This window comes from Lissotriton vulgaris, chromosome 6 (assembly GCF_964263255.1).
Source record: "Lissotriton vulgaris chromosome 6, aLisVul1.2, whole genome shotgun sequence".
Taxonomy (NCBI): Eukaryota; Metazoa; Chordata; class Amphibia; order Caudata; family Salamandridae; genus Lissotriton; species Lissotriton vulgaris.
In genome coordinates this window covers 1,509,297,509-1,509,315,030 of record NC_141694.1, presented here as the reverse complement: position 1 = coordinate 1,509,315,030, position 17,522 = coordinate 1,509,297,509, and the positions used below count along the sequence as shown (strand labels likewise).

General features: G+C 37.8%; 1 protein-coding gene across 1 annotated transcript in view; it reads right to left on the bottom strand.

Annotated features, from left to right (window-relative positions):
* CRLS1 (cardiolipin synthase 1) overlaps positions 1-17,522 on the bottom strand; it is a 103,598-nt gene that overhangs the window by 67,827 nt on the left and 18,249 nt on the right. The window contains exon 2 of the mRNA XM_086927686.1: positions 2,239-2,376. Coding sequence (XP_086783812.1) covers positions 2,239-2,376 — 138 coding nt within the window. The remainder of the gene's footprint in view (positions 1-2,238; positions 2,377-17,522) is intronic.

The following is a 17,522-nucleotide window of genomic DNA, read 5'->3' as shown; positions in this document are numbered from 1 at the left end:
GCATCGAAGGCAATTAACGACTGTTACTGCCCACCTCTGCAGGCAATAGGACTTAAATAGTATCTTAGTATTCTCAAGGCACAGGAAGGAAAATACAGCTATCCCAGGTGTTCGCCAATCCGTCCTTGACTATTGGAGTCAAATGTATAGTTTCTAATTCCACGATACAAAGTCCTGATGATTCAAAAGCCACAGGATAACAATTACAGTATTGGTCTAGAACGACAAACAACTGCAGCATCTAGTCAGACTAAATGCAATTAAGTGGCAAGGATTGCATGGCACAGTTGGCGTTGATATATTTATGGAACCTGTGGCAGGCATGAACAGCACCCTTTGCAGTTGGAGGTTTCTTACTGAGGCTGAGCCATATAGAGAAAGGCAGAGGCCTAAAGACCAAGACAAGTTCCTAAATGTGCACAAGTACTAGTGTTTCTGTTGGGTACATACGAGTCCTATAACTGCTTGGTAAAAAAAAAAAATACTTGGGACTGCTAGGTTAAAGAAGCTGTGTTTATTGAAAATGTACTGAGGTCACTGGAGTCATGAATGTAACCAACCACAAGAAAACTCTACCCAGCAAGCTAGCAGAGACTGAAGAATGTCAACTTCAGCTAAAAAATACTTGCCGATTTATTCCTTGGCACAGGAGCAATATATGACACTACCGCCAAGCAATTGTGAAAACAACAGTGCAACACACGATTGCATCTCCTCCAGAAGGGAAAAAGCTTCCATATGTTACATGAGAGACAAAAAACGGCAACAATCTCAAGCAAATGAAAAAGAAAAATCGACAGAAAAACCCTTACATGCCGGTTGACCAAGACTAAAGTAAAACAACTCTTCTGTAGAATAGACTGACTTCACAGTCTTCTTCTGTTTGTCCACCTCTTTCCTACTAGAACCTTCTGTCAGTTTTACCAAAGGAATGTATACAACTCGGATGAGGTGTGAGCCGGAGCGAGGGGTGGGTTGTAGAAGAGGGGTGGTGAGAAGATGCAGAAGCTCACTCTAACCAAATCATCAAATTACATTAAAAGTAATCGGCTCCTTCTAGTTTTCAGATTTAGACGGTGCATGCTGAGTCAGATGCGACTGCTGATTCTGGAGCTTCGACACCACAAAAGTCTCATTTGACATACCCAAGGTGTCACTTGCCCAGCAGAAGACAACTGTGACTGGATAAGCAATGTACTAGATAGAGGAAGGTGTAGACACCATGGAAGACTAAAGCAACTGCAAACCTACTATATTTTCTGTTTATTTTCCCTCCTTGGGTCGTATTTCAAAAGAGCCCACGTGCAGTTAACTACAAGGCAGTTGCCTTCTCGCCCTGTGACGGACGGTATTTCAACAATAAATGGGGGGGGGCAGGTTGGCGAGACAGCTACACGCACATCTATATACATACACACAACACATGCATTCACGTCTACACAAATCCCCAATCACAGAATGGACTCAAAAATAATAAATACATTCATACATGATTTTATGCACGAAACGTTTAAAAAAAAGAACACTTACCTTCGGCAGGATGATAAGTCTTGTGGTTCTGCTGCCTCCTCTCATTGGTTCATTGCTGCCACCTCTTATTGGCTGACCTTAAGTCAGCCAATGAGAGGAGGCATTAGTCCCTTTCTCCTCACAGAGTGGGATAGGGTCAGTGAGACTGCTGACCTTTCACCCTACTCTGTAAAGTGATATCAATGATAGACACTTGGTCCAGGGCACTTCAGAGCTTCAAACCGAAGCACCCAGGTCTAAAGCTATTCCTGATGCTCCCCCTCGTCACAAGGGGAAGGCCTCAAGGCGCCTTGCCAGCTGAAAATGTCATGCCCACAGGGCTGTGGTATCTTCAGCCCAGCAGAGTTCCGCTCAGACTGCCAGGCGCCAGCGCATTTTGCACATGTCTAATTCCTGGCTGTCTGACATGAAATAAGAGAGTCTGTCAGGCTGACCTTTGCTCATCCCGACAGACACTCTTTACGTAGGTCAAATAGGTGGAGGGGGTTGTCCCTCCGCCCTAAAGGACAGGCCACTGTTGCTCTCGTCTAAGGCATGTCACCCACTCATTCCTCCACCCTGACGAAACATTGCAAATTGCTTGCTACCTTGTTACATCTAACCAAAGAGCCTTAGGGTCAATCCACATATTGCTGATTTTTTTTAACAACGTTTTTATGCAATTCATTTAGACAAATTATAAATTAAAAACTTCAATACAATATTTACCAAATCTGTTACACCAGCCAATGCAAAAACGCCCAGCGCAACATTGAAATCTTCTTGAACGATTAAATAACCCAATACGGGTGATAGTCCAATTCTCGTCATGGAGAGAAGATTTGGAATTGTCCAGGGGTTTTCATACTGTGGGAAATACAACAGATCGTGAATACATCATACAAGGTAATCAAAGAATAACGGGCTGAATATGTATTTTAAAATTGATATCTCAACCTTAAACAACTAATATAACTATTTACACAGAGAAAGTAATTATCATAGATAATAATACAAAAAATTATTAAGTGACAGAGTTTAGGTCTAGTATCCACTTTTGCATCTACCTCGCTTTTGCTAAGACCTTCGGAAACTCTGGTGAAGTGTTTGCCATGACCAATCAATCATTTTCTTTTTCTTCAAATCTGACATTTGCACTGTAGTCCTTTTGTTGGAGAGGGAAAAGAACGGCAGTATAATTTACAGGACCCTTAACATTATCCATTTCACATCCCATTGATTGCCATCAGCACCCACAATACAAACTCATCCTGCCAAAAAGGATGCCAATATAACTTGAGATATTTTTCAAGACCCGGATTCCATCTCCTTGATCGCTATCAGATCCACTGCTTCAGGTTTATTCTGCCTCTTCACTGGCACCAGTAGCTCCCCTCGTAGCCTTCACTAGATAATCCCAGCAATAGACAAACCGCTGCAGCCTTCAGCCACATCATGATAACCATCCATTATGCTTTTGGGCTCTTTCTTTTCAGAGTCCTTATAATGCTGAGCACCAAGCGCACTTGATCTCACAAATACTTCTCAATTTCTTTTTTTTAGAAATAGGTTTTCTTTTGATTATGTTTTTCTTCAATTATGATTATCTTGTTAAACTCTGTTTTACTAACATATTGATTCTCTACCTAGGGACCATTGTTCCTTGATAATTCATCAATGATACTGGTGGCTTGTAACATGGGGATGGATTTTTATCTTTACTTCTTTTTGGATTTGGAGATGGCACATTAATCATAATATTGTACCATTACAGCACATACATGTGCACAATATTTGATATATTCCCCATAACATTGAGTAAAATGAAAGTTATTTATGAAATCTTCAAAGTGACCTTGATTACATGCAAATAGGATAGAGTTTGTAGTGAGGACATTTAAGAATGTGAAGTTTTAGAATAATAATGTTCTGCTTAACTTGGTGTCCATCTTGTTTCTTCTTGAAGTAATTTTGGTTAGTCTTTCTAATTTGATACGTTATTGTGTTTCTGAAACATGAGAAAGATGCTTTGAATTGGGAACTCATCGGTTTTGATGTAAATAGATAAAGTTCAGGATTTTGGTACTATTGCAATTTGTTCCATTAGATTAGAGATGTTACAGTAATTGGATAATTCTATAAACTCTTTAACTCATTACATTTGTAGGTTCTGCACTATTAGATTATGGAACCAGAATGATTAACTATATGCTAGAACACTTTCTAATTCAGAATTTGTTTGCACTGGCTGTATAAACAACATATATGGTAAGAAAGGATAATTATCGCATATCTTTACTCAATCACAATACTAATGAAAACTGTTAAAAATAAAAAATTATCATTCAATGGCTTCTCTTGCGGATAGATTTTAAAATATGGGCGATATAACTTTTCCTGCTGTAACAGTAAGGATGACCTTGTAGAGCTAGAGGAAGATAAACAGATTTGCCTGAAGTTAAATTATTATTGAATTCAACTTAAAATCTGAAGTATACAGTAGGTCTTTTGGGATTTCTCTGCTTGCTCAATAGGATTACTAAAGATACTAAATATTTTAGTTTTATCATATCAGTCCTATAACACACTATATATATATATATATATATTCCCACGTTATAGTTAGTCGGACTCACTATAACTTGCGCGTGCAATGCACTGCTGATGACATCACATATTACATCACTCATGACATGGTGAGTGACATCACTCATGACATCACTGATGACACCATCCTTGTGACACAGTGACAGACCTCCTCTCAGTGTAAAGTAACCCTTGAGACACATATTCAAAAATAGAAACTGAAATTTTTAAAAAATGGACATACCTATATCAGTTACAACAAGCAATTCTGTACTTCCACTATCTATATACACATCCACTCATTCACCAACAGTTCTATATAGTCACTCATACATATACTCACTCATCATATGAAGAGATACACCTATACATCCTGTTACACACCGACATTCATCCAAAAGTTACTCACACACATATTCACACGTGCAAATAAACTATTGAACAACCATTTATTTGAATATAGAGTTATACACACACTTCCACCTTACTTCTATTGAAAATTACACATATTTATTCTCTTAAACAATCACTTATAGAAACACATACTTATTTAAACAGGAACTCTTACAATCTCTTACTCTCACATATACTCACTTATATACATCAATATTCATATATACTAGATTAAAACATATGTAGTTACTGATAAAGACACTAGTGAGACAGTCATTCACTCACTAACAAACACATATAGACACTCATCCACCCATACAGTCCTGTACATATGCTGTCTTCAAAACACATACAAACAAAGAGTCAGTCACTCATGCATCTATGTGCTAAGTAATACCCCCACCAAACCATATAGACACTCAAACTGATACTAATAAAAATATCAAATAACCCATATACATACGCATGTAGCTACTTATCAACACATGTAGCCACTTATACACAAAGTGAAACACTAATATATGTATTTAAATATTTAAACATAACTCACTAATATTTATTTTTCAGAAAGACACATATTCACTGGATGGTGTCATCAGTGATGTCATGAGTGATGTCACTCACCATGTCATGAGTGATGTAATATGTGATGTCATCAGCAGTGCATTGCACGCGCAAGTTATAGTGAGTCCGACTAACTATAACGTGGGAATTTCAATGGTTTTATATCAGTAAAATTTCCAGCTAACTATAACTGGTGTGAAACCTATGGTTTTTTCAGTGAATATATATATATATATATACATATATATATATATATATAGTTGCACTAACTATATATCGCGCACCCGCAATCCACTGCTGATGATGTCACATATTACATCATTCATGACATGGTCAGTGACATCACTGATGACATCACTGATGACATCTCAAATGACATCACTGATGATATCTCAAATGACATCACTGATGACATCACTGATGACATCTCATTTGACATTACTGATCACATCACTGATGATATCATTCATGTGATAATACGATGAACCTCTTCAGACTCTAATATAACCTTAGATACAATCAGTGTAAACAGACACTCACAGACTGTCACTCATCCATGGAGTTACTCACACACCTAGTCAGTCATGCAAAGAATCAATCACACCTCCATTTCCTCAACTATACAGTTATACAAACTTTACTTATTCAAACATATACTAACACATATTTACTCTCTTATACAATCCCTGATACAAGTTCACAATGATCCATACAGCCACTCACACATTCACTGGCTCTTATGCACAGTTATTTATATATGTCAACTCTCACATGTACTGTGTTTTACATATGTACTTACTTTGACATGTAGCACTGAGATATCCATTTACTCACCAATACACTCATGCACACAGTCAACCGCCCATACAGCTGTTTCCACATGCACTTTTGAAACCATACATCTAGTGAATCAACTGCTCACACATCTATGCACAGAGTCATACACCTCCCAGCCACCCACACACACACTCAGTCTCCCATACAAATACTTGGGCAACCAATCAATAACCCATATAGTTACTCATATAGCTACTTATCAACACATGCAACAGTTTACAGAACAACAGACATAATGATGCACAAATTAAGACAGTTTAGTCACTAACCCATGCACTCAGTGAGACACATTTAATCACTCACTCATACAGTCAGTCATGCACCTACTAAATCCTTCATCCAGACACTTATACATCCACTCATTCTTCAATATGTAAGACATATTTTAACTTTACAGAAACATACATTCACTGGATGTTGTCATCAGTGATGTCATCAGTGATGTCATTTGAGATGTCATCAGTGATGTCATCAGTGATGTCACTGACCATGTCATGAATGATGTAATATGTGACATCATCAGCAGTGGATTGCGGGTGCGCGATATATAGTTAGTGCAACTAACTATATATGGAATTTCAATGGTTTTGTGTGAGTAAAATAAGGTTTTGTAAATGCGAATTCCTAACTATATATGGTCTATAACCTATGGTTTTTTCAGTGAATTTTCAAGGTTTTGTAAATGCTAATTCCTAACTATATATGGTCTATAACCTATGGTTTTTTCAGTGAATTTTCAAGGTTTTGTAAATGCTAATTCCTAACTATATATGGTCTATAGCCTATGGTTTTTTCAGTGAATATATATATATACATACATATATAAACATATATCATCTGTATATCTATATAAATACAAACATAAATGCATGCATACATATACTTATATGCATTTTAGGGTTGTTAGGGCGTTTTCGTGTGTATTATGTTGCTTTTTTAGGGCTTTTGGGTCAATTAAGTAGGGTTCCCGGAGCCTAGGGCTGAGGGGCCAGTTCAGTTTCGTGCGTATTGGTGTTGGCAAGGTTTTGAGGGATTTTGGCGGTTTTTGGTCGAGATTTGGCCGTTTTATGGCATTTTTTTGTGTTTGCGGGGGGCGCGTATTCGGGTTGAAATTCGTCCCCGTTCCAGTGGATGGATTGGGCTGATTTTTGGTGAGATGTTAGGGAATCGCTGGAACTAGTGTCCAGCCAAATTTGAAGCGGATCGGAGCAGTGGAAGTGCTTTAAAGAGCAATTTTTGTGCGGAGTAGCGAATTGCCATGTTATTCAATGGGAGTTTTTGGTGCGCATGGAGAAGGTGAATTTGGGGTGTTCCAGTTGCGCTAGAGGGACGGGGCTTGGGTGAGCTGTAGGGAGAGTGGATCGGCAGGTGTGCCGAATTTTTGGGATTTGTTGGCCGAAGGGAAGGGTGTGCTTGGGCAAAGTCGATTTGGTGAAAACGGTGCGTTATTTACATGAAAGTTGAAAAAACACTAATAAAAGCAAAGCTAAAAAGCCACCTCATTACAAACAGAATGGCTTTAACTTAAACGAGGGCGAGATCTATTGCATTTTCAATGCTTGTTTACTTTGGTTCCATCAAGAAGGCATTCAGATGTGTCACACATTTGCCATAAATTCTGAATGTTAGCACTCTAGTTGCACATTAGATCACTGTAGTAAAGCTACTGCTCACCAGGGACGTCTGCTGCTGGTATTCAAAGTGCATGTTTCAGTCTGCATGTCAGAATTTTTTTAATGAAATAGAAGAGGATTTGAGAAGTCACTCAAAATGATCCCTAATTTTTCTTTCTGAAGCACTAATCATACTTTCTATGGCAAAATTAACCCCCTCATGTTGTTCCTTTTTAAATTGAGTGTTTTCAGACTTACCACTTCATTCCAATCAAGATGGCTTCTGGTGTGCCATACTTTTGTCATAAGTAAGACTGTTAGCGCTCTAGTTGTTCTTTAGAACACTCTGGGACATTCTGTCATTGGGCTATACTTGGGGTACATCTGGGTGATATTTGGGCTACATTTAGGCTCTTTTGTCTCTGGTGGCCATCTTGGGAGACTATGTCAGAATTTTTTAATGAAATTGAAGAGGGTTTGAGAAGTCACTCAAAATGTGCCCTAATTTTTCTTTCTGCAGCACTAATCATAATTCATATGGCAAAATATACCCCCTCATTTTGTTCCTTTTTAAATTAAATGTTTTAAGAGTTACCACTTTATTCCAATCAAGATGGCTTCAGGTGTGCCATACCTTTGTAATAAGTAGGACTGTTAGCGCTCTAGTTGTTCTTTAGAACACTCTGGGACATTCTGTCATTGGGCTATACTTGGGCTACATCTGGGTGATATTTGGGCTACATTTGGGCTCTTTTGTCTCTGGTGGCCATTTTGGGAGACTGCATGTCAGAATTTTTTAATGAAATAGAAGAGGATTTGAAAAGTCACTCAAAATGTGCCCTAATTTTTCTTTCTGCAGCACTAATAATACCTTCTATTGCATAATATACCCCCTCATTTTGTTCCTTTTTAAATTAAATGTCTTAAGAGTTACCACTTTATTCCCATCACGATGGCTCCAGGTGTGCTATACCTTTGTAATAAGTAGGACTGTTAGCGCTCTAGTTGTTCTTTAGAACACTCTGGGACATTCTGTCATTGGGCTATACTTGGGCTACATCTGGGTGATATTTGGGCTACATTTGGGCTCTTTTGTCTCTGGTGGACATTTTGGGAGACTGCATGTCAGAATGTTTTAATGAAATAGAAAAGGATTTGAGAAGTCACTCAAAATGTGCCCTAATTTTTCATTCTGCAGCACTAATCATACTTTCTATGGCAAAATATACCCCCTCATGTTGTTTCTTTTTAAATTAAATGTTTTAAGAGTTACCACTTTATTCCAATGAAGATGGCTTCAGGTGTGCCATACCTTTTGTAATAAGTAGGACTGTTAGCGCTCTAGTTGTTCTTTAGAACACTCTAGGAGGCTGCAGTAGAACACAAAGGAATCAACTGACAGTCTCTGTCCTTGTTGGATGTACATGTTTTACTGAGAATGTCAGACTTCATTTTCACATGACTGAGAAAGATAATGTGAATTTACAGAAAATATGCTTTCAGTTTAGCTTATAGATCCCCTTCCAAACCACTGTGGGAAAATCATGAGATATTAGTTTTCTTTCAAACAATATTCATGATATCACAGCAGAAGGTTTTTTCACATGGTAAAATCACCTTAGAACCCACCACAATTCCTAAAACGAGTATGGTACCATCAACAAATGATTTATAATGTAACTAAAGTCCTAAAACCCTCTATTAACTACAATGCTTTTTAATGAGGTGCTATCATGTATATTGGTCCCAAGATGGCTGCCAACACTTCTTGGATGAAGTGCTGACAGCCAATCAGATCAGATGTGTGGTTAGGCTCCGCCCAGATATATATCTTTTTTTGAACCTAAATTACTCAAAATCCACTGGAGCACATATATTGAGACCTAGCAAAGGCACATCGGGCTAACAGTCCCTACAATTTTGCCAAGTTTCGTGCAAATCCATTCAGCCGTTCGAGCTAAAAGTGAGGCCAACCGCCCTATGGAAATTAACATGGGAAAAACGCGTTTTGGGACCCCCCTTTTTTCTCGGCCCCCCCTTGATGAAACCCCCCCAAATTGTCAGGGGCTGCTCAGAAACAAAATGTTCCATTTTCCTGAAAATTTCAGCCAATTCCGTCCACAAACGCCAAAGTTATTAGACATAGAATTTTCAAAAATCCCATAGAGAAAAAATCCTAACTATATATACCTACTGGCGACCGCCAGTAGGTATATATATATATATATATATATATATATATATATATACACATATATATATATATATATATATACACACATATATATATATATACACACACACACACACATATATATATATATATATATGTATGTATATATATATATATATATATATATATACACACACATACATATATACACACACGCACATACATATATATGTATACATACATATATATGTGTGTGTGTTTCTTTATGAAAATATAATCTCCTCGAAATATGAATATCTTTAGATAATTTTTTGTTTGGTGTAACATATTACCTGAAATTCTGTTAGCAACAGCGCTAGCAAATATAATTGTAGATTGAACACCTGGTCAATAGATTCCAAATTGGCTAACCATTTCAATGTATTGCTTAAGTTTTCAATTTTTATTTGTATTTTATACGGTTATCAAATTGCTGGATAGTTAACTGTTTCTGCATCTATTAGGAGTGATTTGTCTCCTTTTTTATGGTACACCCAATTGTTTGTCTTTTCAGTCCATCTACTCTTTAGTTTTTCCATTTTAGCTCCAAACAGCCATACAGATAAGCAAATAAAACATGTTTGGCAGTAAGAGCTATAAGAATTTGGAATCATCATTAAGATATTAATTTACAATTTTCATCTCCATTTTAAAAAATAAAAGCCAAATGAACATGGACTATTATCTGCAATGAGAACAAAAGCTTGAGGTGAACAGAGATTGAAACTATAAGATCTCTGTACAACATTGATGTGTATATGAATGTGGCAATAAGTCATTCAAACCATATTGGAACTCACAAAAGCATTTGAATACTATTTTATGCAAGTTTTTGACTTTATTTTTGTTAATACGGATATCATTACTTACACTCCCCAATCAAATATTGTGAGCTTTGATGTATACAATTAGATGGATTTTGAATCTATTTGGGTTGAAGGGCCACTGCGATCTTCAACTAATTCAAATCTATTGCGTTCAGTAGCTGTATGCTATGTTGCTGGCACTTGTATAACACTTTCATCTACAATTATGGCACTAACAATTTCCATCTCTGTACCCTTTTATTCAGAATTCGAAAAAGCAGAAAAGAAGCGTGCATTTTGTTTGTTGGAGTCTTGCGAATGGTTAGCATAAAAATGTGATGTTTAGTTTCAGACTGCTTTGTGTGACCTCATTGAAAAGTAAAGCAAGACTGATAAGGAAGATCTTTGCAGTGTTTTATGTGTGTGGGTGTACCTAATGACTTCTCTGAATTTTCTTCACATTGGGGTACTTACCCATTGCTTTGTCATTGAGTAGTGAGTGCTTACTAGACAGGGCAAACCCAGGGCAAAGTTTTGTGAGGTGCGTGTGTTGTGTTTATAACAATTTTATCTGTGTATTTTTATGGTATGTGCTAATATGGTGTGTCACAATGCTGTTGATTTAGCTGTGCTTCACAAAGCCATGTGTGCCTGATGCGGACAACCCGTCTAGAGAGTACTTTAAGAGTATTATCATTTATAAGTGAAAAACTACAGTGTGATTATCATTATTGTGTTAGAAACGGTTCTGATGTGTGTGGTAAGTACTGTCTATAATGTTCTTATGGGGAGAAAGGGACCAGAAACTAGCTATTCCCTAAACCAGAGTTGCTGAGTATGTATTATAAAGCACTATAACTTGAGGTATGTTTAGTCCGCACTATACATAAGCACATGGAAGCACTGTAGACTGACAGAGTGCAACATTTATATTTTTAAATCAGCTCTACATAGCTGCAAGTAAAGATAATCTGAGTAGGGCAAGAGTAAATATCACTTTGCAGGGGATCTGAAACAACCAGGGAAGGTGGCTGGTGCTTCAGACAATCCCAGGAAAATTGTATAAATCCTTCGAAATTGAAATTCCACAATACTTTGTAATGGTTACAGAGTGTCAAGTTTATCCTGTGCCCCCAGGTCCAGCAAGCAGTCATTGTGAAGTGCTGTTTGGCTGGGAGGGTGCCCACAACTCCTTTGTGGCTGCAGGAGAAAGACTGAGGCACCAGTGGGACACACTGGGAGGTATCGGCTTGCTGATCACACCGAATGTGAGAGGCTGCATAGGGTCCCTGCTGAGCAAGCCTTGGAGGGGACAGCGAAGAAGGCCAATGCTCCAAAGACTACATCACTCTGTAGGCCTGGAGAGCACGAATGTGGTGAGCTGTATACCTGGTAAACTATGTCTCTCTTCCAGGTCCTGAAGTTGCAGTAGACATGCAGGAAACAATGTAATCCAATGGTGGATTTTCGAGGCTGGACTCATTCTTCATGCCAGAGACAGGTTTAACTGACGTTAAACAGGTACACTTTCTTGCACGTGGTCTATCAAACCACTCACCTATGGAAGTTGTGCTAGGCAATCGATGGGAGACCCACAGAGAGGGGTGGCGAGTCCGTGCTTTGTGGGTGACCGATATAGGTGCCAGGATTACATTGGTGAGGCAATGAGTGCATACTGCAATAAATTAATGAATGAGAGAAAATGTAAAGAGTGCATGCAGGTACCTCAGGAAAGATGCGTCCCGGTGGTATGACAATACAGGAACAATACACACAAAACCAATCACATCAGTTGCAATTTAAATGTTGTTTAAGAACAGAAAAGTTTAAGTTGCTTCCTGAAGGAGTTTAGTCCTAATAAAGGCTCTATGGCCTCTCCCACAAACCCATGGGAAGCCTATAAGGATTATGTTCAGGAACGGACCATGTGTTATATCACTGGCATTCACTGCTGGTAGCATGAGGAGGTGACAACCATGGGAGGGGCTTTGTTATAGTTCGAGAATAGGACAACTCCCCTGAAATACCCTAGAATAAAGACCACTATTATGCAAGACTAACACAAATCTTATTAAACGAGGCAAAGATCACCTAGTGTGCACCTCAAAGCTGGGTGTACCAATGGGCCAACAAAGCAAGCTAAGCCTTTCATTAATTATGCCAAAGAAGAGAAATCTGCCCCTACTTGCAGAATTCAGCACTCACATAGCCATTTGTTGACCAACTGCATCCATGCTAAATAGGTCTTAGTGGAATACTAATGGCACATTAACACTAAAAGAGCAAATCTGGAGAAGACCAATTTGCAAGGATCAATATGTACATGACAGTGAGGCTGCTATCTTCATCAGATAGGGAAACCAAAGAAGGCTTGGGTCTATATACTAACTGGCCTAGACCACTCTAAATTGAAACAGCAAAACAAATGGCCAGGTAGATTGTTTGTAAGGACCTAATCAAGTACCACTTATCCAATAGATCTAAGCGGACACACTTTTCATTTAGTAATTTTTACTTAGTCCTTCATTTTCAAAAAAACACATTCATATATGTCCGAACATTGATACCATTTCAGTAGCAAAATTCACATAAAATGCAATATTCACAACACAAATTTTACGAACACTATAAATGAAACATATTTACATTTACACCATATATACAAAAACACAGACAGAAGATGCCTATCTTCACTCAATGTTTGAGGCACCAGTCCTGATATACAACAAACAAACAAGCAAGGGGCCGTTCGGTTTTTTAGCTGGCCTGCTTGCTTGACTATGCTGGAACCTTCTGAGTCCAAGGGTAAAAACTTAGGTAGACTTGGTCTGCATTTACAGTCCTGATATGCCCTTCCTGAATCTCGTTCCAACATAGATTCAACGCGTTTCGAACCCACGTGTTTTTTAAGGGGTTCTCCTCAGGACCTGGACTGGAAACTGTCCTGTACTGTGGAATATAAATAGAATATTGGTGTGAGAACAGCTGATCCCCTTTCTTGTTAAAATGACATTTCCCTTCTACCTCGACTTAGAATACCAGAAATGTAGCCTTGACGGAGCGGCTGTGTTATCTCTCTCGGGGGCACTGCAGTTCTGTATTTCTGTGGGTGTACAAAGCATTGCCGCAAAAGGTGGCACTACAACTGCGGCAAAGTATTTTAAAAAATGCCGAAAATGTGTTGCTTCCAAGTGGTTTACCATGCTGGGGTTCCTTCGGTGCAGTGGTTGTCAATTCCTTTTAGCCTGTCTCCTTCTTGAGGAGATGTCTATCTGATGAAGATGCTCTATGTAGGACAGGGGAAACCCATTAAACCAAAGGGTACCTGGGTAATATAGACTCAAATAAGAAATTGGTACCTTGGTTATACGGTATGTATTATAATTTGAAATAATAAGGAATAAAAATAAAGTACTCCCTATATTAGTGTTTATATCACTGTGACCAAACTAAGTATATTTATCTCTTTTATATAGCCTCCTATCTCATCATGACCCACAGACACGTAAGCGGTTATTACCAAATGATATTTATTTTTTATTTTTATCAAGTAAGAAAATTTATATATCTCTCATTTCTGATTTCAAAACACGTTTGTATATACAAATAGTTTTTACATATATACAACAGAATAGAAGCCCTTCGTTTCGAGTTAGGATGTCTCACCAAAACCTTAAATAGACATTCCTATTGAGATCACGCAGACTCATATGAGGAAAACAATTAGGTGGAAATAATTTAACCCAATGTCTTAAAGATCCCTCAACATACTGTTCAAATTAATCAGAATTATTTATATGTATCTGCTGTCTCTGTATGGTCGACGCGTTTCAGCCAATCAATTCTGGCCTCTTCAGGACTAGGGCTATTCACAATCCATCTATACAAACAACAATTAAACAGAAATTAAAAAGAAGGGAAACAGACATCATTTTTAAGGTCCAAAAATTAATAACCAAAAATACCTATCTACATATTTACATGTGGACATTCAATCAAACATAGTTTATAAAGTATTCCTTCTGTGAGCGAACTGACCCTTGTAACCTGCCATTCGTTAGTACAATTAAATTCATTAAACTAGTAAGAGCATTGTATCTTGATCTCGCTGATTTCTATAGATACCCTCTGTTGTTTCTGGTTACATATATTTTACAGAAGACTTTCTAACTCAGTAAGCGTTATCCAAATGTAGTGGTATTTACCCGGTATTAGAGTCGAGAACCCTTATCAACTTTTTCCTGGGCCCTTTTGATATGTGTAAATACTCTCTGCGCACTCGGCAATCCAAACAATGATAATCTTGCTATGTCCGTAAGCCTCACGGCTTCAGCATCTGGAGAAAGAGACCACTATAAGTAAATGTAAACCAACCATTTGGCTCACGGTTCCCATCAAGCTTTCTAAATAAATTGGGAACGGACTTACTCAGCTCGCGCTCCAAGCGCCTCTTTAAATATTTCTAATTGCTCAATCACGGGTGAAAGCCTCAGCAGTGCGCGTTCCTCTCTCCCCGGGGTCTGAAAAATATGTAAACATGACCCGTTTTCATAAGCACCGCGTTGTGTGCATACCGCGTTTGTTAAGTCTCTAGCAGGCGCATATCACTTACGTTTAGTATTGTCTCTCCTTGTTTCCAAATCGGTCGACTCTCTGGAGTGTGTGTGTATGTCCGCCTCTATTATTTAAACGACACTAAGGAAGGACTCTCATTTCCGGAGTGGTATATATGGAAACCGAGAAGGGGACTTATACTGCTTCTTGTTTACCTACATTGATACAAATGAGGGACTATTTCGGTTCTCTGTTAAGAAAGGCATTACTGATGGCTACCCTCATTAGAATACACCATATTAATGAAAAAACCGGGTTATAAGTTCTATGCTTTACTTATAGATCATGTTGTATTATGAGGCTTATTTCATAATATAGTCTAAAGTAATAGTGTATATATATTTAATTAAGTGGTCAGTCGCTCCTCACAATCTAAACAATGTTTTCAATTACTATATTTCCACAGTATCCGTTACATGTCATATCAAGGAACAAATTTACAGTTTGTTACATTCCTATTTTACACAGCTTTACAATAAAGACCAGATTTCATCTTTTTCATTCAACCCTGTGGTTGCTGTTTTGTATTTTTCAATTAGTCTTGCTTCTAATCTGTTTAGTTTAGATTCAAGTTCTTCTGGTTTGGTCTTATCTAGTACACATAATACTGACCAGATTATATCCTCCTCTGAATGTTGGTGTGTTTCAAAATGCTGTACTAAAGGAGCCCCTGTAGTTTTGCATTTGATACGTGACTTGTGTTGCAGAATGCGTTTCTTGACCATCTGGGTGGTTTGCCCAATGTATGTCTTTTTGCACGGACAAGTAATACAATAAATTGCATTCCTTGTGTTACAATTAGAAAAACTCCTTTGTTGGTGTACTAATCCATTGATCTCTATTTCTTTTGTGTCAGATGATAAATTACAGGCCACACAATTCAAACACCTATAATGGCCAATTATAGGGGGCAATTTTAACATTCCTCTCAGATCTGTTATTTTTTTGTCCTCTTTTCTCTCAGCTTTCACAAGCATTTGTCTTATATTTTTGCCTTTTTTAAACGCAAATAGAGGTTTCTGGATTCCTAGATGTTCTATGATTTTCCAATGTTTCTGGATAATCTTTTTGATTTTGTTAGCTTTTGGGTCGAAGGTCAAGACACATGTTAATGGAGACTCTTTTTCCATTATTTTAGGTGTTAATAGATTTTCTCTTGGAGTGAACCACGCTCTTTTGAGAGCGTTTTTCACTAACCTCTTTGGGTAACCTCTGTTAACCAATTTTTCTCTGAGGATTTCTGCGCTCAAAAAGTAGTCTTCTTTTTTACTAGAGTTCCTTTTTATCCTCAAGAATTGGCCGTATGGCAAGTTTTCTTTTAGGGTTCTGGGATGGCAGCTGGAGAAGTGTAACAGTGTGTTACGGTCTGTCGTTTTAGTGTACAGGCTCACTTGTAATTCTCCTTCATTGCATTGTACATAGACATCTAGAAAATTCAACTTCTTTTGATGGTATGCCATAGTGAAATTAAATTCCACTGTACGGGAATTGAGCCAATTATGGAAATCCTGTAGCCTGATGATATCTCCCTCCCAAATTAAAAAAATGTCGTCTATAAAGCGACACCAGAATTTTATACAATTTCTGAAGGGGTTGATGTCACTATAAATTAATTTGTTTTCGAATTCTGCCATCACAAGGTTTGCTATCTCTGGTGAGAAGCTACACCCCATTGCTACTCCTGATGTTTGTAGATAAAGTTGACCTTTAAAGTTAAAAAAGTTATTCTTTAAACAAATACTGGCCAAGGATACAATAAATTCTGAGGGGACTTGATGTGGTCTCTCTCTCGCATTTAATACACTTGACATTACCGCTATCGCCTCATCTTGCGGTATATTTGTGTATAATGATTCTATGTCAAATGACACTAGCAATTGGGTTTCTTCATCGAATGGTAATTTCTCAATTTTGGATATAAAATCCATAGTGTCTCTTATGTATGATTTGGTATGTTTGACAATCGGAATCAGGAAAAAGTCTGTGTATTTAGCCAAGGGTTCTAATAGAGACCCGCACGCCGACACAATAGGTCTTCCCGGGGGGTCTATTATTGACTTGTGCACCTTGGGCAGTACATAAATGTTTGGTATTTTACTGTCTTCTGTGTTTAAAAAGTCAAATTTTTTTTTACACAGCCAACCCAGGTCTAAGCCTTCCTTAGTGATATCAAAGATTTTTTCTTTTAGCCCCACTGAAGGATTGATCTCTAATTTTCTGTAATGTATCCTATTGGACAGCTGTCTATTTACTTCTTGGTCATATTTCTGCACGTCCCATAACACAATTCCACCTCCCTTATCGGCGGGTTTTATAATTAAACTCGCGTTTTCTGAAAGGTTTTTTAATGCTATTTTCTCCATTTTACTGCAGTTAGTATTATAAAAG